Source organism: Polyodon spathula, chromosome 12, assembly GCF_017654505.1.
Source record: "Polyodon spathula isolate WHYD16114869_AA chromosome 12, ASM1765450v1, whole genome shotgun sequence".
NCBI classification, from domain to species: Eukaryota; Metazoa; Chordata; class Actinopteri; order Acipenseriformes; family Polyodontidae; genus Polyodon; species Polyodon spathula.
The window spans coordinates 6,165,694-6,193,321 of NC_054545.1; the positions used below are offsets into that span (position 1 = coordinate 6,165,694).

Genomic DNA, 27,628 nt, shown 5'->3' on the forward strand with positions numbered 1-27,628 from the left:
CATATACTACAGTATGTGCTGATCTTTCCCTGGCATTCTCCTCTTTGTTCTGCAATCCTTCTGAACATGCACCACCTGTGAGCTCATCGTCAAAAGACTAGCTGACAAATCTGCAGGCTAGCTGAGTGCAAAGTGTTAAATTACGCTGCGAGCATGAGGAAACAGAGAGGTGTCGATCTCACTGAGTAGGCGTCTTCAGATACTGAGCAGCTCAAGCAGAGTACTGCTCAGCTGAGTGAGTCCTAGTTTCTGTAAAAAGTTTTTTTTCTTTTTTTCAGAGCAGACCTGGCTTATCCCAAAGAATGTATGAGTGGGGGACTGGCTTACTAATCTCATTCGTACCAACGGGCTCATCAAGGTAAGTGCCTTTTTGTAATTAGTAGGATAACGAAATGTTATAACAAAGCAAGGAAAGTGTAGAATGATTTGGCCCCCCAAAATGTGTAGACACTCTCTGTAGATTGCAAGGTGAATTGTTTAGATTAATTTGTCTGAAACCAAAAGGTGTGAATGTATTTCCTTCAACAAAACATACTGGAACCCTGGGGAAAGAACATGCTACAGGATATATATATATATATATATATATATATATATATATATATATATATATATATATATAATATATATATGTATGATACTATGACTTAGAAGTCAATAATTTGTTTCATTTAAATTACAATGTTTATATCATATACAGTAAATGTGATCTACACTAGAAAATGTTGTACATATATATTATACTGTCGAAACTATTAATTAATATGCTACTGATGAATAATCTCCAAATATACTCTATTTAAGCTTGCTTAAAATTGTGTTATATCATCATTCATAAAGCATGAGCTTTAATCATACAATCTTACTGTGTTCCTTTGAGTTCACAGTGTTCCTTTGAGTACTGAGTGCAGTTAAAGTACAACTCTGTGCTCTTTTAGTAGTAAACAGGCAGAAACCTATAGGGTTTTTTTTTTCTTCTTGGTAATAGTACTGTATTTCAAAATTCCTGAACTTGGAAAAATAATGTAGTTCTAATGAAAGTCAAGACATTGGAATCTGAAGTATACCAGTCAATCATCAACACAGGTGCAGCACCAACAGGTTTCAGGTTTCTTTTGACAGCTCAAAAACTTGAACAACAGTGTTTTTCTGTCAGGGACATTTTCTTGAGTTAGAGAGTAATACTATGCCTATAAATTCTAAGTCCACCTTTCAGCCAATGCTGCTGATTATATCAATTTTGTGATTGTAGATTGTAACTAACTCTGTTAAACAGGATTTACTATAAGTGCACAGACAGAAAGTCATATTACCAAACAAAGATAGATTAAGAACACTACCACTACAATAGATCATTGTATTTTATTTTCTTAAAACAGGGAAGCAGTCATCACAGCAATTCCTTAAAAGTGAATACCCACCTTGCATGTGTCAGTAAATAGGGATGAAAATAAACAAAAGTTATTTATGAAGTCTCTATCAGCCTGTAATTGTTACATAGAGTTGCCAAAGACTGTCAACTGTCACTATAGCACTTTATATTTGCATTCCTCTTAAAATTCAAATGTAGAATTTTATATTCATTGGACAAATCAATAAAAAAAAAAAAAAAAAATCTGCAATGTCAGGTTTTTAAACATACTGTTTAATTAAAAACAGTTTATTGAGTTGCTCTTGAAAATAAAACAACTGTGCTTCCTCCATACGTTGTGCAGACATTAGATACAAATGTGTACTGTTTTATACATTTAATACATGCACAGATTAGAATATTTTATTCATACAATTAATGTACATGGTCATAACATAAGCAGGACAGTATGTATACTTTTGGTTATATATATATATATTAATTTTCTATATATATATATATATATAATAGTTATTTATAAAATCAAACCTTGTTTTACTTGAATTAAACCCAGTGGGCAGGATTTTCAAAAGTTCGTAAATGATAACTCCATTTACATTATATCTTAAGGAGCAGTGCTTCTTGCGACAATTTCTTTTGTTTGTGTGGGAATTTAAAATGAAAACTGTGTTAATTGTCCTAATTTATCAGGAGTTAATTTGCACTTGGAAAAGGGGGGGTTTAATTAACGAAAGAGTATATAACTCACTTTGAAACTGAAATTTAACAGACTGTGGCTGTGATGCCGACTATACAGAAAGAGAGTGTACAGGACCAGGGTTAATTTCCTACAGACTACCTAGATAAATCAATATTTGTAATTATAAAAATATTTTAGCCTTTTCTATACTTGTGGTTATGAATGAGATTTATTCACTTGTTTTAACCATTTGTAACCTTATGGGATGTTTATTGTATGCTAAATGGATATAATGTTATTTGCTACCAAGAAATTATGAATGCAACTCCGGATACGTACATTATGGCAGCTGACCTCTCTCTACTACACATTGAATTTAATTATACAGAAAAAGCCTAAGAGTAAATAGTGAAATCTTGGTATAGAGAACGGCATATTAAATATTACAATAAAGATTCCTTAGGTGATTCCGTATTTGAATTGCACCCTTGGCTTTTAACACCTGTGTCTAATCCACAATTACTTCCATTCATTTTTGTTTGAGCTCATTAATATGCATTTTGATCAACAAGTTCCCCTTACCTAGTCGTTGAAACAGGAAGTGATGTAAGTGACCCGCAACATTTAAACTTCTGAACAAGAAATGCGTTCATTAACTACCTCATCGACTCAAAGCATTAATGGATTGATTTTATTAACAAATTCAGTTTAAAAATAATTTGCTACTAAAGCTGCCATTACTATACCACAAGTTCAATACAATAATACTGTTTTTTAACCCCCCCCCCCCCCCCCCCCCCCCCAGTATGTAGTCATTTGTTTTTTCCATAGAAGTAGAAAAAACTGTTTTAGTCTTGAAAAAAAAATGTTTTAGTCTTGAAACAAGCTGCCAGGTGCCAAGTGGCAAAAATAATACAGCCTTCCATCTGAATAGTTGCCCTTTTGCCAAATGTATAAATGTATCTATATTACTTGTTATTTTCACGTAATGTATTTGTCCTACAGCTTAGTTATGGTAGGATGTAGTTTGCACACTTATTTTTTGATAGAACAGCATTATGCAAACAGAAGAAATGTGAGTGGCTTCATAACAGTGGATATAGATTTCACAGTTTATCAGTCAAAACTGAAGTGATATTTCAGACATTTATCCCCTCCTTCTGAGGCACAAACTATTATAGATCTTTCAGAACAAAGCATTTATTTAATCTTAAGCAATAGGAAGGTATGCTACTCCTCACGATAAAGAAGTCAAACGGTTTGCCATTGATATTTTTTTTTAAACTGATAACAAGGTTATAAAACTTTATAGGTCATAGATTTTTTTTATGTATTGGATTTTCTTCAGAAAAATATTCAGGGAGTAAATCAAGATGGTAAACATTTTCCATTATAGAAGATTGTGGTGTGTTTTTTATTTATTTTTCTGGCAGAGCAGATACATTAACATGAATTTTACTGACTTCTTAACTTGTTATCTTAAGAAAAAAGAAAAAACTCATCTGCCTCTGCAATTTACATATATCAAAGTACCCAATCATCATTCTGCACAGTGGGTGTGGGTTAACAATACCATGCATTTCAATTAATCAACTAATTAATCCGAATTCAACTTCAGATATAATTTACAATTTGCAAAACAATACAATTTGCAAAACAATTTATGCATCTTATACTCTTAGGTAAAAAACATAAATTAAATATGTTATATGTTTATTTAAAATGTTGCTTTAAATCAGTGACATTTTAAAACCTGTTTTTTATATACATTCCATCTGTTACAATATTTCAATCAGGAAAATAAATGAATGTACATTCATAATTAGGCCAGGACATAATCCAAGCCAAAGGAGATGTGTTTTTCCTATTGCATCTAGTAATAAATATAATTAGCATTATGTGAATTATAAACCCAAAGGTTTTTTTTTTTTTTTTTAAGAATAACAGTTTTTTAAAATAGAATAATTCTCATCTTACAAACAACAACTCCTCCTATCTCACCCATTTAATCACTAAAGCATAATTTTGTTGACAGAGTGTAACATCTCTCCAGTATAATAACTCTCAGTGTGAGTAAGGCTTCTAAAGCATTGATGTTTTGTCTGCTGTCTTGTTTATCCATCTGTTCTCCAGACCCCACAAATCCCAACAATACCATTAATTACCTAGTTATCGCTCGATTAACGTGCTTTTACTTTGTAGCTCTTTTTTAAGACTGGTTAAGGTATGTGCTTTTCCTTGACTCTGTGGTACTCAACTGCTGTTATAGAGGTATATTAAAACAAATTGACTCCCAATGGTTTCGCCTTGCCTTTCTGTTTCAGATTCACAAAGTAGGCACCCAGGTAAGCAAAACACATTTCATTTTGTAATGTTGTTCTTAAACGATTATATTTCCCTGCAGTAATGAATTTTTAATGAATTTTTAATGACATTGCTTAGACATATTTTATTTCTTCAAAGCCATTCAGACAGTCATTCAAACAGTTTATATATATATATATATATATATATATATATATATATATATATATATATATATATATATATATATATATATATATATATATATATATATATATATATAATAGTTTAATTATTGACAATATGGGTCTCATGACATCACAGCCTAGATTCGCTCCCAGTACCATCAGATATGTAACATTTGTTCAGCCAATGGAACAGTTGTAAGGCACAAGGAACGGAGTAACCGAGGGGTACCCTGCATCCTTTACAAGCAAGAGTTGAATTTCAGCTTATCAGCAGATCTCACAACAAGTGCTTCCTATTATAATTCATTATGGCAAATAGAAGGGTTCCAAAGCATGAGTCACTTTGTGCTGGCTGTCTGGCACACAGGTTCAGTTACAGTTACAGCTACATGCTTTTTTCATTCAAGGGGCAACTAAGCCATATCCATATCTTAAATTATATCTGCACTTATAACATTATTAAATAAAATTATTTCTGTCTGTCAGCAAAATTATTATAATCATGGGGTTACTTTAATACCCAGGAAACTTGTGTTGGTATACATTGAACCAATAGAGAAGTGTCCAAACCTATTAGACCCTTATGCATTTCCATGGCTGGTCTGTTTACATGTATATGGTATTAATAAAACATTTAGAAAGGCTATAATAGATTCTCTCTCATGTTTCTATCTGGGCTGGTATTTAGGGTTGTACTTAAAGGAGCACTTAAAATGATATCAAAGAGTCTACAGTGTTGCTATCATATTTTATTGTAAACAGAAAGTTGTTAAGAACATTCTGCAGGTCTTTATCAGTATCATGAATATTTTCATATTGAATGTAGTTTGTGTTGGCGTTTTAGTGATATCGGGATTGTTACAGTAACAATTGGGCAGACTGTGTACTAAACCCGCAAAACCATTCAAAGAAAAGTCTTGGTTATTTAATTTGTATTTTTTATTTGGTTTTTATCCAATTTACTTGTCTTTGTTAATGTTATTTTTATTTAGAATCATATTAACAAAGCTTTTACCAGCGTGTTTAGCTTCAAAAAAAAAAAAAAAAAAAAAAGTTCTTCTAAAAACAAAACAAAAGCAGCTTAAAATTCCTCACATAATAGTAAGTTCCTACATGGACTTTAATTGTTTTTTTTTTTTTTTGCTTTTTTTTGTTGCTAGTACTGTAACATCAGCAGATTTGTATTTCATTTGCAAAAATTATGCAAACTTGTCTATGACAGGACAGATGTATTTGTCTAAAGTTTCAGTATTTATGTTACCGTCAGGTCCTAAAATGTATTAACAAAATAAATAAAATAAAAGGTTTTAATAATTAAAAATATCTAGTTGTTTAAGTGTTAATAATGTCATGCTGTTTGCTCAGTACCTTGTGCAAAGTGTGTGTTAATAACGTTTCTTCAAAGCCTCCTTACTGGCTTTGTAAGAGTTATTGTGATATGCTGAAATAAAGCTGCTGGAAATAATCAGGCTGTATCCAGTTATTTGACTTCTTCCACTCGTCATTCAAGCTGGAGACTAATTGTTATTGTGGTTGCTGGTTTGCCGCTGACAGCAAACACTATTCTTGATTTCAATTATTATAATTTTTTTATTTTATTTGCTGTACTAAATTTAAATAGATAGATGGGACAGCAAGGAAGCAGAATTAGTCTACCTTGACAGATAACATTCAGATGGCATGTACAAGAACAGAGATTTTTCTTTCATTAAGCATTAAAAGGGTAAAATTACAACCCTCGTATTGACCAATCAGGTTCAAGAAAATCCCAGATTATCTGTTACAAATTTGTGTCAAGAAAGGTCTGGCTTTTAAATGCCTGTAGACCAAGACACTGCAATGCACCAGGAAGTTGAGAATTAGTGCCTTTGTATCTTAAAGGCAAGTGCTCCTGTTAATAACATTTATTTAAGTAATGCACCCTTTCCTCTTGATGGAGTGGACAAGCCGCAGTCACTGTGACATAATATATAGTAATTTATTTAAGCCATGCACTTTTAGGGAAAGGGCCCATTAGAGTGGCTGTACGTTTTAGCAGTGAATTATGACACTGGGGTTATATACTTTCAATTGATATACAGGTAATGCACACTCACAGAAATGAAGGCTTGAGTGCAGCTCTCACAACTTATACAGTAATATTGTAGAACAAAAAAAATGTCCGGTACCTTATAATTGAGGCTTCAGGTCACAGCAGGTATGATGTAATATGGAGTAATTACAGAACTGTCCTAGGAACTGGGTGGCATTGGCATGCAATCTTAATAATCCTCTACAGTCATACAAGGTGGTCTATGTAGATAAAGAAAATAAACAGTAGAATGGAAATGTCTGGCCTCCAATACCTGCAGTGCCTGTCTTGTGGTCAAGCCTTTGCTTTTCTCCACCGAATGAGTCATGATTTGATGCATTACCAATTCATGCTGTGGATTTATTAATTCACACAGTATAAAGCTGATTTCCCAATAGTCCAGCCATATATATATATATATATATAGTACATTATGCTGGGCTTTCTGAAGGGGATTAGAAGCAAATCATGTAATATATGTAAACTTTGCCAAGCCTAGTTGTCTGTATGTTTGAATACACAGAAAGGCCAGAAGTCAACACTGGTGACCTGCTCCTCTATTTCAAATGTCCACTTTCTATTAATGACTATAGAATATTTGATAAATGATAATAAATCATATTTGCTGCATAGCCTTCTGTAAAAGTGCATACTACATGTAAGCCATTATGTTGGTGATTTTTTTAGCTTGTATTACTACAGGAATGTAATAAACTCACTATTCAAACGATTATGAGTAACTTTTCTTTGTATTTACAATATATTGTGTATAGTATCAGTTTACACTGCCATTTTAAATTACAAGTCCATATTGTGTAAACTATGTTTGAATTTGTTTGTTAAGATATTTTTCCTTAAGGTGATCAAAGGCTTGTGAGCACAAAAATCATGTCAAATCCTGTTCCCATTATTTTAGGTAAGGAGCAAAAAGGAGAAGGTTGTTCTGCTGAATTTGTAACATGAGGCCCACAAACAAATTCTACAATGCAGAGTCTCCATTATAATGAATAGAATGAAGCAGAATTGCTCGTCCCTGGAAGTCTGCTGCTTCCAGATGAGGATGTGGTGTTGTAGCAGTCTTTGGCATGAAGCCTTAAACTCCTTGGAAGCACATCATAATTTAACTTATTAGGAATTCTAGATTTCACTATTTTCTCTGCTCTGTGAGCGCCCAGATAATCTGGCTTTTATTTAAATGGTGTTATGGTTATGATCCCCTTTTTGCAAAAGCAGTTTTTACAGATGTTTTGTCATGATTATGTTTTGAGTTTAGGTTAAGTGTTTTTTTTTTTTTTTTTTTTTTTGGGGGGGGGGGGGGGGGGGGGGGTGTGTGTAACGTTATGGGGGGGGGTACTGTGGGGGGGGGGTTGAATATTTGCCTATTGTGCCAAACATTTTTGGACTGCTCACGGTTTTTGGCTCATGATTGCTATTTTTTAAACTGAACGTCACAGCACGTTCAATTTATTTCCTTTAAGGAATTGTATATCGGAAGACTTGCTTGTTAGGCAACACTGAAAACCTTGAACTTTAATAAATGTTACAACAGCCCAAACCGCAGCTTTAAAATCCATGAATATTTCTGTTTTCACTAGTTTCTCTTCCCACAGAAGCCTCTAAACAACAATGCCTTATACACTACAGATTCTACGTGTTATGTGGTTGCAGCTTCTTAACTCAATCACAAGATCGATAATGCAGAAATATAATAAGCCCACACACAGAATTTAAACATCTGTTCATCTATAAATACACCATTATCCAAAAGCTTTCTTTGTGACAATATCTTTACAGTAAGATTGACAAAGTGTCTTGTGTATTTCTTCATGCAAACTTTGCATTGATCTCTAAATATTAATAATAATAATAATAATAATAATAATAATAATAATAATAATAATAATAATAATAATAATAATAATAATAACTTGGAATGACAAACCTGTTTTAAAGCACAATTTGTGGAAAATTAGCCAACAATATGATTAGCTGGCCACATTGAGTCAAGGATGCAAATTTCCTAATATGAATTTTAAAATATTTAGCAGTTTTGTAACGTTCACTCTTAATGTATCTTACCCTTAGTCACAAGCTCTGTTACCTGAACTAAAATAACACCTCCTTGCATACAGTTATCTCAGTTCTTGTCTGTAGAAACATTTGTAATGAATACAAATAAGTGTGAAATACTTTTTCTTTTTAAGTGTCATGTGCCATCTGGAGTGTCACCACACACTGAACATATGCTTTGCATATCACTTACAAATGTAACCAAAGAATGCATCACTATCAATTATCTCCACCCTTGTGTTATATTATTAGAAAAATAGGCTGTGTTACTTTCTTTTAAGTACACAATAAAGGTCAAAATATTTTTGACTGCCATCAGATGTAAACTTTACACACAAAAGGAGTCAAATACATTAAATCCCCAACTCACTAGAATTGCAAGATTTGCATGCTGATAGTACATAATTTGCATGTATGCAATAGAGCATGCATACTTCAATTAACATTTATTTTCCATGAAGTGGACAGAACTCATGGGTCTGGCACATTTGCAGATAATTACATTGTGGTACAACGGACAACTCACCCAACCAAAATAATCATTCAACCAATGGACAGCAAGGCCTTGAGAAAATATGCTGTTATTTTGTTGAAATACAGGTTTGCTTTCTAGAAACCAATGTCATGATCAGTGAGGCCATTCATATTAATGGCTGAATACTGAAGCGGGTACTGTATGACCTGTGAGCAAATCAAAAAAGCAACAGAAATACCAAACAATATGGTATAACTGAAGTTAGACAATAGGTATGTATTAATGAACTTACTGTACTGAAATATGCAACATGCAATGTATAGTTTGTTTCAAGTTATTCCAAAAGAAAAAGCACAATTTAAAATTATTTCTTTCACAGTGCTTTATTCAAGTTCTCTAAACCTACTGTTTTCAGCCTTTTCATGAGAGTAATACTTCAAATGCCATTTTATTTATTTTTTCCCTACTGTAAGCACTTTTCATATGCAAGTTAGTCTGAGTTCTGTGACACCAATATTGAATTTGAACCACTTTCTTTTCTGTATCAGAATGCACCTGGCATGATTTGATTCTTTAGACTCCTAGTTGCGTTCCTTTTCAGCAATTCCATATTGTAAAGTTATCACATGGTGCAGCTCTGTTGGCCCCATTTGAAGCTAATGACCCTTTAAATTACAGACTGAATTAAATACAAACATTCATTCCATAAATGTATTACAATAGGTGTTTTCCTGAACATAATTAAGACAGAATTAACCCCATCCCTGCCAACCTTACATTCTCCACACGCTATTCAAACAAGCAGGGCATTGCCTTGCCACAGTAATGTACTGCTAAATTAAAAAATGAAGCCTGAACTTTGTTTGTTTGTTTGTTTTAGGAAACATGCTACATTAGACATTAAAGAAATAAAGTGATGATAATAAGATATGACTAGTTTAAGATCATTTTTTACCTTAAACCTGCTATATCCAAATATTGGCACACTTACTGGAATCGTATTCACTCAGTAGAAGCTATAGATAATTACAGTTGGGAATTGGATTCTTTGACTTCATGTGTATATTGATGGTAAAGAATTTTAAAAACATGAAACAGTAACCCTTACAATCTAAAGAGTGTTGATTGTGTTCCTGGCAATGGTTATTGTGCTTTGACACTATTTGAGAAATCCAACTCTAAATTAAAAAAGGAGTTAAATAGAATAGAATAAATACAATTTCAGAAGTTCCAGGAGATCTTTAATTAAATGGTGTCATTCTTTTCTTCAAGAACATTTTCAGTTTTGAAGCCACATTCTCTAGACCTAACTTTCTGTGAGGATGAATAATGGGCGCTGTAGCTTGATTTTTTTGTCTCAATGTATCACTAAGACAGAGTGTGCCAACCATTGTTCTGCCAAACCATAATGATTAATCTTGAAAGTCTGGTCTTGAACTATTACTGGAGTTAAAACAAAATCATATGTATTCTGCAACATTTAAAAGCTAATTTATATTGTTTATGACGAATAATAGTCCCTGAATTTTGACCTTGGTTGTTTCTTTGAAACATAGAAGGAAAAATGTAAAAGAAAAATGACATAAAGTAGGCCCTGAAAAAGGTAATTTTGTCTTTCAGAGTGAAGTTAAACAGAAGGATATTAGCCATATGTGATTCATTTGCAGCGGTATGCTTCAATTAATCTGCTCAGGGTGGCAGACGCTGGTATTCGGCCCAGTGCCACGTGCAGAAGAATGATCTTTCTGGGTATGACCCACTGCTAAATAATTAGAGCGGAAAGAGATTGTTAATATATTTTACATGACAATACTTCATTAGCTTAATGAAACTGTCTCTGACATAACTAAAGAGTCTTTTAAGTAATCTTGTTTCAGTATACAAACCAGTTTTGATTTTTTTTTTTCCGAAGGAAAACATATGACAACTTCTCCTAAATAGGAGTGATTACAAGGTATCCTTTGAAACTAACAATGGACCATTTGGGGCCAGCTGTTTTAACATCCGAAGAGGTCAATGCATTGAATGCTCACTAAAATGACCAGATGGGACTGCAGATTCCCACTGTAAGCAGTTTAATAGTACATGCCATATGCAAGGCATGAAAACCAACTGGTTTATTTAGGAAGTATCCATTTTGTTATTGCCCATTTTTGTTCGGTTTGGGGATCATTGTGGTTCCTATCATGGGTTTAAATTGTTTTCATTTGAGTTTGTAGTTGAAACTAATGCAGTTCAATGCTTAAATCTAATACACTGTCACTGGTTCTGGAAGGAAGATGTTCTACAACTGCATCTGATTGAAGGCATTTTATGCCATCAAAGAAGTCATCTTGGGTTACCAAAGTCTTGTGGCTTAAGTACAAGGCATAGAACTGATGTTTCATTGCATCAAACTCCACTGAGCAGTATCAGGGTACTTAATCAGAGAAAATACCTGTTTAATCTTCTACTGTTCAATCACTGCAGCCGATCAAACTTCAAACATGCTTTTCTTGGTTAAAATGTTGCTCATGAAGTGCTGTTCTGATGACTTAAATTATATTTCACTTGGTTGATTTCACAGACCAGAATGAGCACTAATCTTGGACTACAAAGGAAGCCAGGCGGTCTTCTCCTACAGGTGGTAACACAGGTTTCACCTCTATTACTTCCAATAATTATAATGTTACATGACACTACATAGTGAATAATGATGATTTAATCCTACATTAGTAAATTGTATAACTATTTATACTAATTCCTGTTCCGAAGTAATTACTGAGCCACAGTTATGTGATGCTGTTGATTATTTTGTGTACACAAGGCTTTGGCTATTAGAATATTTGTATATTGATTTCTTCTATCTGTGCAGTTTTAGAAAGCAGCTCAAGCTGAAGGAGACAGCACCACTACGGCTATGGAACAGAGATGCACTGTGGTTGTACTGAGCATTGCTTAGAAATTGCGTCTAATTCAATGCTAATGCCAGTGACTACAGTAGAACTGCATGGCTTGTATTATATGTTTAACAGTATAATTGCATGGTCGAGGATATATTTACATAGTTTAAGCTGGATTTGAGCTGTTGCTACATACTAAATAAATGGATATATGTGCTAATGTAGATAATCTCAAGGAAATGGTTGCTACTTTCTCACCTACTTTTTTTTCAAATAATATTACAAACTTGTGTTTCTAAAAAGGAATGATGGTCCTCTGCTGTAGAATCCAGCAGTGCTCTAAAAAAATAGATTACTTGTGATTTTCCCTGGCACAATTATGCAGTGGCATTTACACAGCTGGATGGAGGTTATGAGAAGAACATATTTGGTTGCTGAACTTTCCAACTAAAAATCAATTAAAAACCTTTAGTATCTCCTTATTGAAACCATGTGTAGTTCTGCTGTGCAATTTATATACAATATTAAGCAAGCTGTCTCCAATGCAGTAAATGTATTTAACAATGTTAGATAGAATGCTCCATAGAAATAATAACTACACATGATTTTGAAGCTGGACAGGTGCAATGAGTATGAAAGCCTTGTCTCCTGTGAGTACATGAAGCACTTATGCAGGTACTAAAACAGCTTTAGCATAAACATGAGTTTACATTAAAATAAGATTTTCAGGAACAAAATTATCTAAGCTGTTTTTACCTTTTTGCATATGCCATATGGCCATTAGTTTGTTCCTCTACTTGTATCACAAGGGTATTTGAAAGCTGTAAGATTTTCCGTAAACAGTCTTGGGAGAGGTATTTACTTTTATGCAAATTGTGAATGGAGTGAGAAAGATTTTTAGATGGTAAAGCTGAAAGAAAAGAAAACATGCATTATTGATGATCATCATTCATGTTACTACTATAAATGCTGATGTTTTTTTGGTTTTTAACCTCACCATCTTTTCATAACTCGTGCATGTATCGATGTCTATTACAATTTGTTTTTAATCATTCCATAGCCTACATGTAGAATTAATTTGCCGGCATATCATTGTAAATCAGCAGTTCTGCCCCTTAACACATCTGGCCTGCATTCAAACAGATACCCTGCTCGTATAATGGATATGAAAGACTGTAAATAAAATGTTACAAAGTCTCTGCTGACCTCAAGGGTTTTTTAGCCAAGTAATCTGAATGATGGGTTTAGCCCTATGTGTTTTTGATTTTCCTTTTATTTTATGTGATTGTTTTCTATTGCACACCTGGATAAGAATTTAGAAGAAGAAAAAAAACAAAACAAAGAAAACTTGCATACCAAAACTGAAAAATGCTACATATCAGTGCTGCCATCCAAACGGTTTTAAATTCTCAACATTGTCTGTAACAAATCCTAAGAACATGTCAAATTGATGTAACAAATTATGGAGGCTTTAACTCGGAAATGGCAAAGAGGAACTTCAAATCCAGTTTAGTCTACAAATATTTCCCAAGAGCTACTTAAAGGATCAATATCCTTAGAATAATTTGTTCTTCTTTACTTTACTACTTGACTGTAATAATGATCCTGATACTATACTGACACAGTAAGCATAAGCTTGGATACTACACTGTTTAACATTAGATTACTTTTCCAAGCACCATACTGTATCAACTTCCCCCAAAACAGGAAATAGCACTGAAATGGGGAGATTCCTAAGAATTACAAGTCTAGACAAAATCATTTTCCACCTTCTAAAGACATATTTATGGTTTTGGTTACTGGTCTTTGTATCCAAGTATCATACTAATTATATTATTATCTTTTATATTTATAATACATGTTTAATTATACATTTGACAACACTGTATTATTAAACCCTACAACAGAAATTGTGATTATCTGCAAAGTACATTTTACACATGTTGTTATAAAGTTGATGATTGATTTATTTGAATCCAAATTTGAAGTAAGTCTTGTTAGCGCAAATGTGATGATCTGGTAATAGTGGTTTTTGTTATGTTTTTTCATCACAGAGTAATTTAACCTCAAACAGTTTGTGCCTATTACATCTGCAACCAGAGTAATTTAACCTCAAACAGTTTGTGCCTGTTACATCTGCAAAAAATATCCTCTTCGGGGTCAAACAAAGGAAGTCACAGCCAGAGAAGCCCCAGCGGCTATGCATTTGGGTGATGTTCTTACATTTAATCTTACATATATCGTGAGTATTGGCCAGAGCTTGGAATCCAGTTTGGAATGGAGGGAAAAAAAAAAAGATTATCAATTGAAATTACTGTTCATGGCATCATCTTGGTTTAAACTAAAATAGGAGACCCTGCAATTACTGTCACTGGAAAATAAACATCATGGTATCAAATGTGAACCCTATGTTAAACAAAATGGAGCTTCTGTTGCAGTTAGGAAGTTCTAGACAAACAGAGCTCAATACTGATCTGAGCAATTTCTGTTGAAGTTAAATAAAATGATGCAATGTTTTTACATTCCACATGCACTGGTACCCTTATTATATTAGCAATTAATTTTTCTGCCAAAACGTTCATCATCACTTGTGTCTCTTCAACTGTTCACCGCAGTATTAGTTTGTACCACCTGTTGTGATGAATGTCCCCATGTCTGGGTCAGCATATGAAGCTCTCAGCCAAGCATCAGAGAGCGGTATGCATACTTAGACCCATTCAGAGAGGGTCCAATCCAATCAGCTGTCACTTCCTGGGCCACCAGGGTTTAGTAGCAAACGCGCTACCTCTGATCCGTGGTCGTACATGCCTTTATACCACGTGACCAGGCAGTGAACACTGTACATACCCCAGCTATCATCACACACTATTTTTCACGTGCACCGTAAACACTTTCTGTAATTCTACACATGCTTCTGCATGTTATTTACGGTTTGATTTCTGAAGTTCAGTTGTTGTGTTTTGTTAATATGATACAACTTTTACCAACAGTAACTGTCGGCGTGCAACTGACTTTGAAAGTTTTCTGTTAGCAGACTTGATAACAAAAGAAATGTACATTGCCGTGTTTGCTTTGACCATTTAGAGCTAAAAGCAGTACATTATAAAATATTGAAAATAGTAGTAATAATAATAATAATAATAATAATAATAATAATAATAATAATAATAATAATAATAATAATCACATCTAGTTTCAGAGACTTGGGGTTGATTAGATAACACCATACTTTATTCAGACATAGATAACTTAACATCAGTTGTCATTTGGTTAAGAAATACTTAAATAACCCATTGGATTAAATACCTTGTATGAAAAGGTTGGAACACATCTCAAAACACATCATCTTTAAAACTAAGATATTGAGATAATTCTTTGAGAACATGTGTAGAAGAAAAACAATTACCAATTGTCAGTGCCTTGATACCTACAGGGTATTATCCTTTTGATTGTTTGTTTGTTTATATCCATTATTATTTGTAATAACTACTATTGGTACAGTGCAAGGAAGCAAAATACTGGCATTGACATTTTTTTTCCCTCCATTCCAAACTGGATTCCAAGCTCTGGCCAATACTCACGATATATGTAAGATTAAATGTAAGAACATCACCCAAATGCATAGCCGCTGGGGCTTCTCTGGCTGTGACTTCCTTTGTTTGACCCCGAAGAGGATATTTTTTGCAGATGTAACTTCAGAAACCATCCCATTCTTTAAACAACTCCTCACTCCCTGACCTTTTCCTGCATATCTGGGTGTGCTTGCTGGCTAACAGGGCTGGTTTTGTTGCTGTTCAGTGTTGTTACAGCTTGCTGCATGTAATGGGGATACATCCATCTGGATCAACCCAGCAGCACATTTCTTTATAATAATAATTCACTGCTTACTGGAAGGACTGCTGATTAAATAAAGTGTGGAATGATTGAATATTGCTCCCGTTTTACTTTCTGGACTCAACAAACAGTGAACAACAACAAAAAAAAAGAAAAAAAAATATATGGTTGGGTTAAGGAATTTATTTTTGCTGTTCACCAAATTGTATTTTTCACAAATGACAACACTAGTGCTAAAAGGACCTAGGTGTGAGCGTGCTGACAACGTGGCTGAAGAAATTAGACCAATGTACATATCACATTCGAGTTCCACTAGACGTTTAAAACCCTGTCCCTTACTGAAGGAAATGTGTCAGTTTCAATATTGTATTATTTTAACCAATCATGTGATCAAAGCAACTCTTTATTGTATTTAATTTACAGAGCTAAGTGGTTCTTTTCCACTATTGTAATGAGTGTCTCACTGTATATTTCTCAATGTTTATTAAATTAAATAATTAAGCAATCCCGCTTTGGAAAGAAAATAGCAAGACATTGATGTACAATCGTTCAATAATGGTGCAAAGCTGTGTTTGCTGACCTAAATATAAAATGTCATACTTTTAAATAAAACATATTGTGTTACAACTCTTGATATTTTATATAGCCTACTGTATTATTAAAGAAAAATAGATAGTATCTCTAAACATTACATAATATAATTTAAATTGATAAAGTTAGCTGTGATTTACAATGGATTCCATTAGACACAGTCCAGTGTAATGAGAAGCAGCTTGTGATGTAATCCTGTACACTACTGCCACCTGGGTCTAGTCTAGTGGATTTGCAGGATACCAGCTATGCACTCTCTTACAATACCAAAATCAGAATAGTGACTGTTGAATTGATTAGAACACTGAAGTGTTGTATATATTATGTTTACTAGACCTTGGAGGTGGTATTTGAGACATTAATGGGATGACATGAAGTGCCACCAAGGTTTTTTATGCACACTGTCTGAAAGTGATATGAATAATAAACATAATAAAGATATGTGCACATACCCTACTATTTAATTATGCTGATCTGTTAAACGATTCAAACAGATTTAATTTCATCTGCACGGAAATAGCAGACTGCAGTTTGATCATATGCCCCATGATTTTATTAATATGATACCAGACAGATTTTGATCAAATTTTAATTATGACAATTTAGAATAAAGCCAGATGTGACAGGTCTGTGCTAGTTTAGCAGGCACATACAGTATAACTAAACACTGCAAAGAGATTTGAAGAATTGGGTAATGTAAAAGTTGTATGAAACTGAACCCTCAACTTCAATAAGATTACAAAAAAATATATATATATATATATATATATATATATATATATATATATATATATATATATATATTATTTTAAAACATATCTAATTTATTTTCATAATGACATTGAGACTCTTAAGTGCATAGAACATGCATCATCATCAGCTAAGAGTCTGGCATTCCCTCTTGTCATCTGTGACTAATGATCACAAATTGATAAGATCGATCAATCATGCGTGACATAATCAGCATATCGCATTTTAATCACAGGCCATCTATTAAGTCATCCTTTTGCCACTAATTTGATGTCACTTAGATATCCATACAGCTAGGACAGACCGAACAGTAATTAAACAGCCATAGCCAATATTAAGCAGATTCCATGCAGTACTTATTGTATATGCTAATCACTCTGAATGACAGGATCAAGGTCGGGTAAAAATAGCAGAATGCTGCCATTCCTGATTGATAGAATAAAACATAAGTGGCCTACTGTGGCCAGTTTAATAGGCTGTCCTTCACTGTGTCAAAAGGCCAGAGTCAACCACCCACACAGATATTAAATTGAACACCTTCCACTGCTTTTCTCCTTATGAAAGGGTAGTCTTCTCTAAATCTTTAATGTGACATCTGACGGCTGTGAAATGCTGAAAACTGTAGCCCTTTAGCCACCAAATAAACTTCCCAACACCCCTGTACTGTAAGGAGTTTCTAACGCAAGAAAGATTAGATTGAAAGTAACAAGGTCTAAGCAAGCATTTGATCTCAGCAAGATTTATAGAGCAACGCCAAACCTGCTTCCACAGATACATAGGTAATCTTGGTATTGAGACGTTAAAGTTTTTGCATCTATTTATATGTTTTAATCTGTACGATTATATATAAGCAATATATTTAATGTCACATGCTGTATTGTGTCATTTTAACAGGAGACAAAATTGTGTTTAGTCACAGCAAGCATTACTTTGTATATACTGTATAATATCAGGGTGGAGGTGGGTTTTTTTTTGTTTGTTTTTTTTGTTTCAAGAAGCTCTTGATCAATTACAATTAAGATAATTTAAGTAAAGTGTTTTTTTTTTTTTTTTAAAGCAAAGACAAAAAACAAAAACAAAACAAAAATTACATAGAGGATATGGAAGTGCTATTTTTGAACGATGAAACGTGATTAGATATACAGCTAAGTGGTCCTGATTTGTGATTGACAGTATACCACACGTTTGGTGGCTGTCAGATTTTGAACCAACATAATTAAACTGCAGAGCTTCGTCCTTCTACCTATAGCTTGTTGAATTTAAATCATTTCAGAATATTAGTTTTCATAAAGTGATTTATCTATAAAACTGAGATAAAACTTATAAGAAACTAAGTTGACACACTGAAGTAAAATAAATAAATAAATAAATAAAAATTCTGTGGAATTTAGCCACTGCGTAATGCTTCTCTTTGCAAGCAGTCTTTATACTTAGACGTGGGAGAGAGAGAGAGAGAGAGAGAGAGAGAGAGAGAGAGAGAGAGAGAGAGAGAGAGAGAGAGAGAGAGAGAGAGAGAGAGAGAGATCGCTATCAACTGAATTCATCACTGTAAACATGTCCCAGGGGTTTAAAGGGGAAAAGGCAAGTCTTACATTTGGTATAAACAATCAGATCTGAGACATTATTACTGGAGTATCAGGCAGCAATCACTGGAAACACACGTATAATGTTTGGGACACATACGGGGAGTGGGAGCAATACGTCTCCATAGTTTTTTCCTAATGTAATCCTAATCTCCATAAGGAACACGCAGCAGAGGAAAAGGATTGAGAGAGTGATTCCTGTGTTGAAAGCCGCAGACGCAGGACTGGAACGCGGCAGTGTGAGGTTTGCAGGACCGTCCCCTGGACTGAGCAAGAATGCTGTTTATGAACCGCGGAGCTGGTCTGCAGCACAGAGCAAGCTCGTCGCTGCCAAGTAGAATACTGCTGAAACAGTGGGATGTTTTACGCCTCCTGAACGCATAAATTGTTTACTTGAAAGCAAGAAGAAGATTTAATATAAAGTTTCCAAGGATGCAATATGCAGAGGATTAAAACCCAATTTAAGGTAATGTTTTGTTTTTCTCTATTCTATATCACTTTTGTTTGCTTGTTTCAAAATGTATAATAATAATAATAATAAAATAATAATAATAATAATAATAATAATAATAATAATAATAATAATAATAATAATAATGTATGGTATGCTTTACAACAGTCACAGGGTAAATTCATTATACAGCTTTAGATTAAAACTAAGTACAATAGTGTTTGATTAGAGGTCTGTTTTTTGGTTTAATTGCCGGTATGGAATCTGTAAATAATAGTGTACTGCAGATCCATCGACTCATCAATATACTGTAGAATAGATGATCTCTTCATCTGTATAGAAACTTCCAAAATACTAAAAAAAAAAAAAAAAAAAACTATTTAATCAAACTATATTGTATATTATCACACTGATGGAACCTCTCGTCTTTGCCTGTTAACACAAATGTATGCATTATACTGCTGTAACTGTAAACTATACATGAAAGGGCTTAAGTGTGCCCCTTATATTGCTTATTACGTGGTCTTTATTTTTAGTATAGACGGAATATACTTATATGTACCATTTAATTGGATTTCTAAAGGTTTAATTTGTTTATAAATGATTTATTGATACTATCCCAGCGGCTGATTTATCAGCGGTACTTATAGGTCAAACAGGTGTAATAAAAATCGAAAAGGTCGCTAATTTAGACAGTCAGCTAAAAGTAATAACCCATCAATACTGAGGACCCCTTAACTGAAAACAGTATCTCACAGCTTTATACAGAGCACAAGGATATATGTGGATTTCAAGGAATATGTTTTATTTTGGCACTGTCTAACACAAAATAAAAGAACACGTATATATACTAAATTGATTAGGTTTGGGTTTGTGTACGCGTAGCAAAGACAAGTTAACTCATTCAGATGGTTTTGCAAACCTAGTCTTCCATAATTTACCTACAATACAATTAGGTAGTGCAAGATCGGCGTTAATCCGTGAAACAAGACATTTAATCCGTGAAACAAGACATTTAATCTGTGCAACAAGACATTTAAATTACACTTACAGATGTTCTGACCAGCCAGAAGTACACACTTGTCAATATTTGACACTGCATTTTTCTTTGTTAGCTATACCTTTTCCCTGTTAGCAATACCCTATCTGCATTTCTCTGTGTATGAAGCTTGTTCCATTTTATAACATTTACTGATATTCATCTTCATCTGTAGGTTATTAGGATAGTCACATTTCTTTACTTTAGAGTCACATCTAGTATTATAATTAAAATATTTACCAAAAGTATGTGACTCATCTTCTGTTTTGTTTTTCTTTATAGTTTGGTAGCTGATCAAATCAAAGTCGTTTTGCACTACTTTGTTTTCAGTTCTGTGTTTGGAGTTACAGTATGTGATCAATTTCATAGATTGTAGACATGTTGTTTTTACATCTTTTGAAGAGACTGAATCAGTGTATATTTCTATGTGCATGTTGCAGGTTAATTGCAAAGCTTTCCAATCTTCTTTCTGTTGACTGATTCTAGTTGTCATGTCAAGGTTTCCAAATAAGTGAATTTCAGAGCCCTTTGTGACCTTATTCTGTTTCAAATTCAATGGAAGGAGATCTCATTGTCATCAATGACTGGCCTGATGCTTGTTGTACAGTGAAATGCCAATGATTTGGGAATGTGACAGATTAAATTATGCAGTGCCTTCTGTTAGAGAGTAACAGTAAAATGAAACATGAAATATCAACGGTAAATTCCTTGTAGTTTGGGTAATGGAATTAATCTTGTCTTCTAAATCTTTTTTTTTTTTTTTTTTTTAATCATTCTGTGTCATGTGTCATCAATTAGATTTTGAATTTGGGAAGACCTGAGTACTAAATCTTCTAGGCATTATTTGCTGTTAGAAACAAATACCTCAAGCAGCCTCAGAAAATGAAAGACAACTGGTTTAAACCCATAGATCTGGTAGAACAGGCAGGCATAAAAAGAAAGTATATAAACTCAACTGAAATTTGATTGATTGATTTATTTTTTGAAATATTCAGCAGATGCTGGCTTTTTTGTTTTAGGGCTTATTCTACTATAACTTAATGTACCGTCTGTAACTAATATGTGTACAGTTGGATTTTACTTTCCAAATGAACATATCATGTTTTCATTTGAAAATAGAGTTACTCCTTTCCTACTGCAGTTCTGTTTGCGATGTAGTTCATGTTGTGATATGAATGAGGTTTTATATCCAAATATAAAAACATGAGCAAACAACTAATCATTGGAATGATTCACAGATCCTCTGAATAAATAACTAGTTTAGCCAATTTAAATATAGGCTATTTTTACAAAATTTGCCAAATAATAATCAACGCTACTTAATTTACTGCTGCTGTTATCCAATAGAATATTTTTTTTTGTATAAAGCCTAAAAATTACAGAATCTATTAATCTCCAATTTATTTTATTGAAATAGGTCTTTGGATCCAAATGTCAAGTCCAAAGGAGGCAACTTCTGTCAGGGATCAGCAGTGTGTGACGAGGGAACGAGTGAAAGAGAAGGAGTCCTGCATGATAAACCTGCTGAGTATTTCTGATGTGTCTCTGTGCTGCTTGATTTTAAATTGGCCCTTGCCTGGCTGAAAGCAAAATGTGATGAGCTGTGCTATCATCTGATATCCAAGCATGGATGGAGGCATCCAGAAGAGCACCGCAAGTTAATGAGACCATTGCTCTTGTATTGGGAGCTTAGGACAAGCAATTATAGAAGGATTACCCAGACATCTTCTATAAAGCAAACCTGCCAGAGAACTAAGCATCAACGAGAACTGTTAAAGACATTCTTTTAGTGGATTTCTTTGTTTTTTATTCTTTTAACTTTTTTTTTGTATTTTCAAAAATAAAATAAAAAAAAAATCCCTCCATCGTAAAGAGATGGAGTTACAGAATCGACTATGGAATAAAGACTGGGCAGCATTTTTTAAATCCTGGATAACCATATTACTGGGCCTCCATGTACAGTTTTATAGGGCTGCTTCTTGTCCGGAGCAATGCCGCTGCGATAAAGGTTTCATTTACTGCAACGAGCGGAGCCTGACATCAGTGCCTCACGGAATACAGGAGGGTTACAAGACTCTCTACCTCCACAACAACCAAATCAACAATGCTGGATTCCCGGTTGAGCTGCACAATATTGTTTCTGTGGAAACAGTATTCCTATATGGTAACCAGTTGGATGAGTTTCCTTTAAACCTTCCCAAAAATGTGCGCGTGCTCCACCTACAGGAGAATAATATTCAAACTGTCTCCCGGGCAGCTCTAGCTCAGCTGTCTAAACTACAAGAGTTGCACTTGGATGATAACTCCATCTCTACTGTTGGAGTTGAGGAGGCTGCCTTCAGGGAAGCCATTAGCCTTAAACTCTTATTTTTGACAAAAAACCACTTAAGCAGTGTGCCAATTGGGCTACCACTGGACCTCAAAGAGCTCCGGCTTGATGAAAACCGAATTGCTACCATTGCTAAGGAAGCATTCATGAATGTCACACAACTTGAACGCTTAATTCTAGATGGGAATCTTCTGACTAATGAGGGGATTGCAAACGGGACCTTTCAGCATTTGGTAAAGCTGACAGAGCTCTCCATGTCTCGTAACTCACTAACCAGTCCTCCATCTGACTTCCCTGGAGACTTTTTAGTCAAACTCAGCTTGCAGGATAATCAAATGAGTGAGATACCTGTGGCAGCCTTTTCCAATCTGCGCCACCTACAGAAACTGGATATTTCAAACAACCAGCTGCAGTTGCTGACAAAGGGGGTCTTTGATGGACTTACAAGCTTGAAACAACTCACCGTTCGAAACAACTTGTGGGTCTGTGACTGCAACATTAAATGGGTGATTGAGTGGTTAAAATCTTTGCCGGCGTCTATAAATGTACGTGGGTTTATGTGTCAAAAGCCTGAAAGAGTACGAGGCATGGTAATCAGAGAGCTTAACCTGAATCTCATCACTTGCTCCAGCTCTACAACCTCGTCTCCACCAGTTACTCATCCACTCACAGAGCCTTTGTCTTCAACTTTTGCTAACAACCCTCCATCTGCATCTACTATTATGACTCCAGGCACTTTAGATAGAACCCCAACTTCACCTTCATCTACATTGTCCCCTCTGCCTGAAGGAGACAATAAAGAGAGGACTAACCCTCCTCCACGGGATCCAATCCAAATCATTATTAATTTTGTAAATGACACGTGCATTAAAGTTAGCTGGATGTCCATCTTTTCAGTCACAGCATACAAGGTCACTTGGGTTAAAATGGGTCAAAGCTTGACAGGAGATATTGTGCAGGAGAATGTGGTCAGTGGGAAAGGGAAGAGGCTAAACCTTGTAAACTTGAAGCCAAAATCCACTTATCGCATTTGCATAATCCCTCTAGACGCTTCTAACAACTACCTTCCTGGAGATGATACAGTATGCTCTGAGGCTACCACTATGCCTGCTACTTTTAACTCTAACAATAAGGCCACTGACCCTGAGCATGCCACGCAGCAGGACCCAAGCTCTCCTTTTCTCCTAGCAGGATTGATAGGGGGAGCTGTGATTGTTGTCCTTGTTTTCTTGCTGAGCATATTTTGCTGGCATATGCATAAAAAAGGACGATCTGATTCTTCCAAGTGGAAATACAACAGAGGACGAAGAAAAGATGACTACTGCGAAGCAGGTACTAAAAAGGATAATTCTATCCTTGAAATGACTGAAACAAGCTTTCAGATAGTCTCTTTAAATAACGAACAGCTCCTTAAAGGAGATTTCAGAATACAGCCCATATATACCCCAAATGGGAGCATTGGCTTCAGAGACTGCCACATAGCAAATAGTATCACATATTCCAAGGGCAATGTTCCAGATGAGGAATGCTGCCACACATGACAGATTTTGGGAAGAATATTTGTAATAATAATACTTTGATATACATATATTCCCAAGCCTGTCTACTGTGTAATGTATACTGTTGGCTATGACATGGAAAACTATTTTTTCTATTCCTTAGTAAAATGCAAATTGTTTTATAATTTGTTGGTTGAGTTGTATTAATTAAGTACTGTACAGTTGTATTTGTACAATCAAACCTTCCTAGCTCTGTGTAATACTAGGTGATCAGTTTCAGCTTCCAGTAAGTTTAAAATATATGTTGCTTTGTTAGCCACAGAAGCCCTGTATGCCTTTAACCAGACAGAACAGAACTATTACAAAAAGCAAACATGCAACAATACAACATTTTCTGTATAGTCTATGTTAGTCGCAATCTTTCTTTTCTGTCAGTCTATATAAAACCTAGCTACAGCCTTTACTTGAATTAAGTAAAGCCACTGTGTTCCACAGTCATATTCACGTTACAAAATAATGTCATGGTTTCTTTTTACTGGTCATTCAGGAAGGGTATTTGCTTACACTATCCAACAGTATATTTATACAGTACTGTTCAAAAGTTTTAGGCAGGTGTGAAAAAATGCTGTAAGAATGCTTTCAGAAATAGACATGTTAATAGATTATATTTATCAATTAACTAAATGCAAAGTGAGTGAACAGATGAAAAATGTAAATCAAATCCATATTTGGTGTGACCAGTCTTTACCTTCAAAACAGCATCAATTCTTCTAGGTACACTAGCACAAAGTCAGGGATTTTGTAGGCATATAGTCAGGTGTGTGATTAAACAAGTCATACACCATGGCAAGACTGAGCACAGCAACAAGACACAAGGTAGTTATATTGCATCAGCAAGGTCCCTCTCTTTTGAAGAAGCACAAAGAAACGGGCAACATTGAGGACCGTAGACGCAGTGGTCGGCCAAGGAAACTTACTGCAGCAGATGAAAGACACATCATGCTTACTTCCCTTCACAATCGGAAGATGTCCAGCAATGCCATCAGCTCAGAATTGGCAGAAAACAGTGGGACCCTGATACACCCATCTACTGTCTGGAGAAGTCTGGTCAGAAGTAGCCTTCATGGAAGACTTGCGGCCAAAAAGCCATACCTCTGACGTGGAAACAAGGCCAAGCGACTCAACTATGCATGAAAACACAGGAACTGGGGTGCAGAAAAATGGCAGCAGGTGCTCTGGAGTGATGAGTCAAAATTTGAAATATTTGGCTGTAGCAGAAGGCAGTTTGTTCACCAAAGGGCTGGAGAACGGTACATGAATGAGTGTCTGCAGGCAACAGTGAAGCATGGTGGAGGTTCCTTGCAAGTTTGGGGCTGCATTTCTGCAAATGGAGTTGTGGATTTGGTCAGAATTAATGGTCTCCTCAATGCTGAGAAGTACAGGCAGATCCATCATGCAATACCATCAGGGAGGCATGTGATTGGCCCCAAATTTTTTTCTGCAGCATGACAATGACCCCAAACATACAGCGAAAGTCATTAAGAACTATCTTCAGCGTAAAGAAGAAAAAGGAGTCCTGGAAGTGATGGTATGGCTCCCACAGAGCCCTGATCTCAACATCATCGAGTCTGTCTGGGATTACATGAAGAGCGAAAAGCAACTGAGGCTGCCTAAATCCACAGAAGAACTGTGGTTAGTTCTCAAAGATGTTTGGGCCAACCTACCTGCCGAGTTCCTTCAAAAACTGTGTGCAAGTGTACCTAGAAGAATTGATGCTGTTTTGAAGGCAAAGGGTGGTCACACCAGATATTGATTTGATGTAGATTTTTCTTCTGTTAACTTACTTTGCATTTTGTTAATTGATAAATATAAACTATTAACATGTCTATTTTTGAAAGCATTCTTACTTTACAGCATTTTTTCACACCTGCCTAAAACTTCTGCACAGTACTGTGTATGTATATATATATATTTTTTTTTTATATAGAGGTACATGTTTCTTACCACATGTTCTAAATGAGTGAACATACTAGATGACACTTTCAAAATACACTATGTTATAGTTTTAAAAAAAATTAAAAAGAATAAATAAATTCAAAATGCTGAAACACTTACCAGTTGTAATTTAACATGGATTTATAAGATTTAAAAAATCATATAAACCATTATGATGACTGAAAATGCGGCTATTAGGAATACATACTGGACAGTACCCCGTACATGGTTAAATATTTTTCATACCTACAGTATATACCTATAATTCAAATAATATTGATTATATGTGATCATAAGGCACTGAAACAAGCACAGCCACCGTAGTTGTGTACCTGCTAGAATAGGAATATGATAAAAATATACTCCTCCTATGGCAATGACGTCTTCGTATTTTATATTGCCTTTTGTTGCATGTACCACAACTCGATAATGTAATAAAAGGGTATTTCTTCAACACCTGTAAGATGTTAGGAGAAAACTATGAAGACTTATACATGGCAACCAGTTCTTCTGTGGTAATCAAAGGTTTAAAAATGTTCCAATCAGTTGTTAAAGACCTTCAGATATCAAAAAGCTGATTAACAATCTCTCTGACTGGCTCATCAAAGCTTTCAGAGGACAAACCAGGAATTGCAACTGCCTTCATTTTGAATATGTTCCTTTGATTTTACAATGAGAATTATAAAGACACATGTCAATGGAGGTCAGGGCACATGCATTGTGTTTATATACAGAATGTGAAAACAAAAAAGTATTCCAAATGTTTTAAGAATGTATCTGATGTTAATTTTGTCTCCATGTCTGTATGGTTTAGTGTTACTTTTTAAGATAAAAATAGTGCAGTAATAGTAATTTATTGTACTTGTTAAAACCATGTATTGAGGCTTCTGATTAAGATCAGTAACACCAAACACAATTTAAATTCAACACAGATATGGGGAGCTTAAAATCTGTAGTCCAAACATCACTAACCATAAGCACAAAGTCTACAATAATACATTTAAATTACAAATACTTTGAAAATTACAATAAACAATACACTATATGATTAGGAAGAATGAAAGTGACCCGGCTATGGCTTACTGTAGGTATATGCTGGTTATGACTTGTATTATGTTATGGACCTCTACTAAATGCCTATACTCTTCTGTGAGTCTATTAAACTGCCACCACACAGTTAATACAAATTAAAACCAAACCATTTTAATAGAAATTGGATACCCCAATCAAAGTACACTCAGAAAATGTTTGAACTGGTCACCAAATTTAGGATGTTCTATCTGTCAGTAAATATCACGTTCTATGGATCTGGTTCATAAGAAAATTAAATTCAGGAACCAAAGTTTTGTTTGCCTATAAAACCATTGTTGGTGTATTATGTATGTGCCTTGAACTGAACTCACAGTGTTACGTCTTTGAAACCTTGAAATGTTTTTGCACAAAATGTATTTAGAAGTGAAGCATTTTTTTAAAATAATAAAGAGCCATTGAATTTGAGTGGATGAATGGACTAATA

General features: G+C 34.6%; 1 protein-coding gene across 4 annotated transcripts; it reads left to right on the forward strand.

Annotated features, from left to right (window-relative positions):
• On the forward strand, positions 1–24,749 carry LOC121324399 (leucine-rich repeat transmembrane protein FLRT2-like). Of its 4 annotated transcripts, none has more exons than XM_041266228.1 (4): positions 9–358; positions 4,376–4,396; positions 18,960–19,265; positions 21,707–24,749. In XM_041266228.1, the coding sequence occupies exon 4, from the start codon at positions 22,165–22,167 to the stop codon at positions 24,157–24,159; it is 1,995 nt and encodes a 664-aa protein (XP_041122162.1). In that variant the 5' UTR covers positions 9–358; positions 4,376–4,396; positions 18,960–19,265; positions 21,707–22,164; the 3' UTR covers positions 24,160–24,749. The 4 variants fall into 4 exon arrangements, 2 of the variants coding, with proteins under 2 accessions (XP_041122162.1, XP_041122163.1); XR_005951237.1 differs by lacking the exons at positions 18,960–19,265; positions 21,707–24,749 and adding exons at positions 11,726–11,782; positions 12,014–17,126 and having other exon boundaries at positions 20–358; XR_005951238.1 differs by lacking the exons at positions 18,960–19,265; positions 21,707–24,749 and adding an exon at positions 7,531–7,853 and having other exon boundaries at positions 1–358.
• The last annotated feature ends 2,879 nt before the right edge of the window (positions 24,750–27,628 follow it).

Excerpts from the sequence above, each read along its gene's own strand:
- LOC121324399 (XM_041266228.1), top strand. The coding sequence starts at position 22,165 with ATGGAGTTACAGAATCGACTATGGAATAAAGACTGGGCAGCATTTTTT.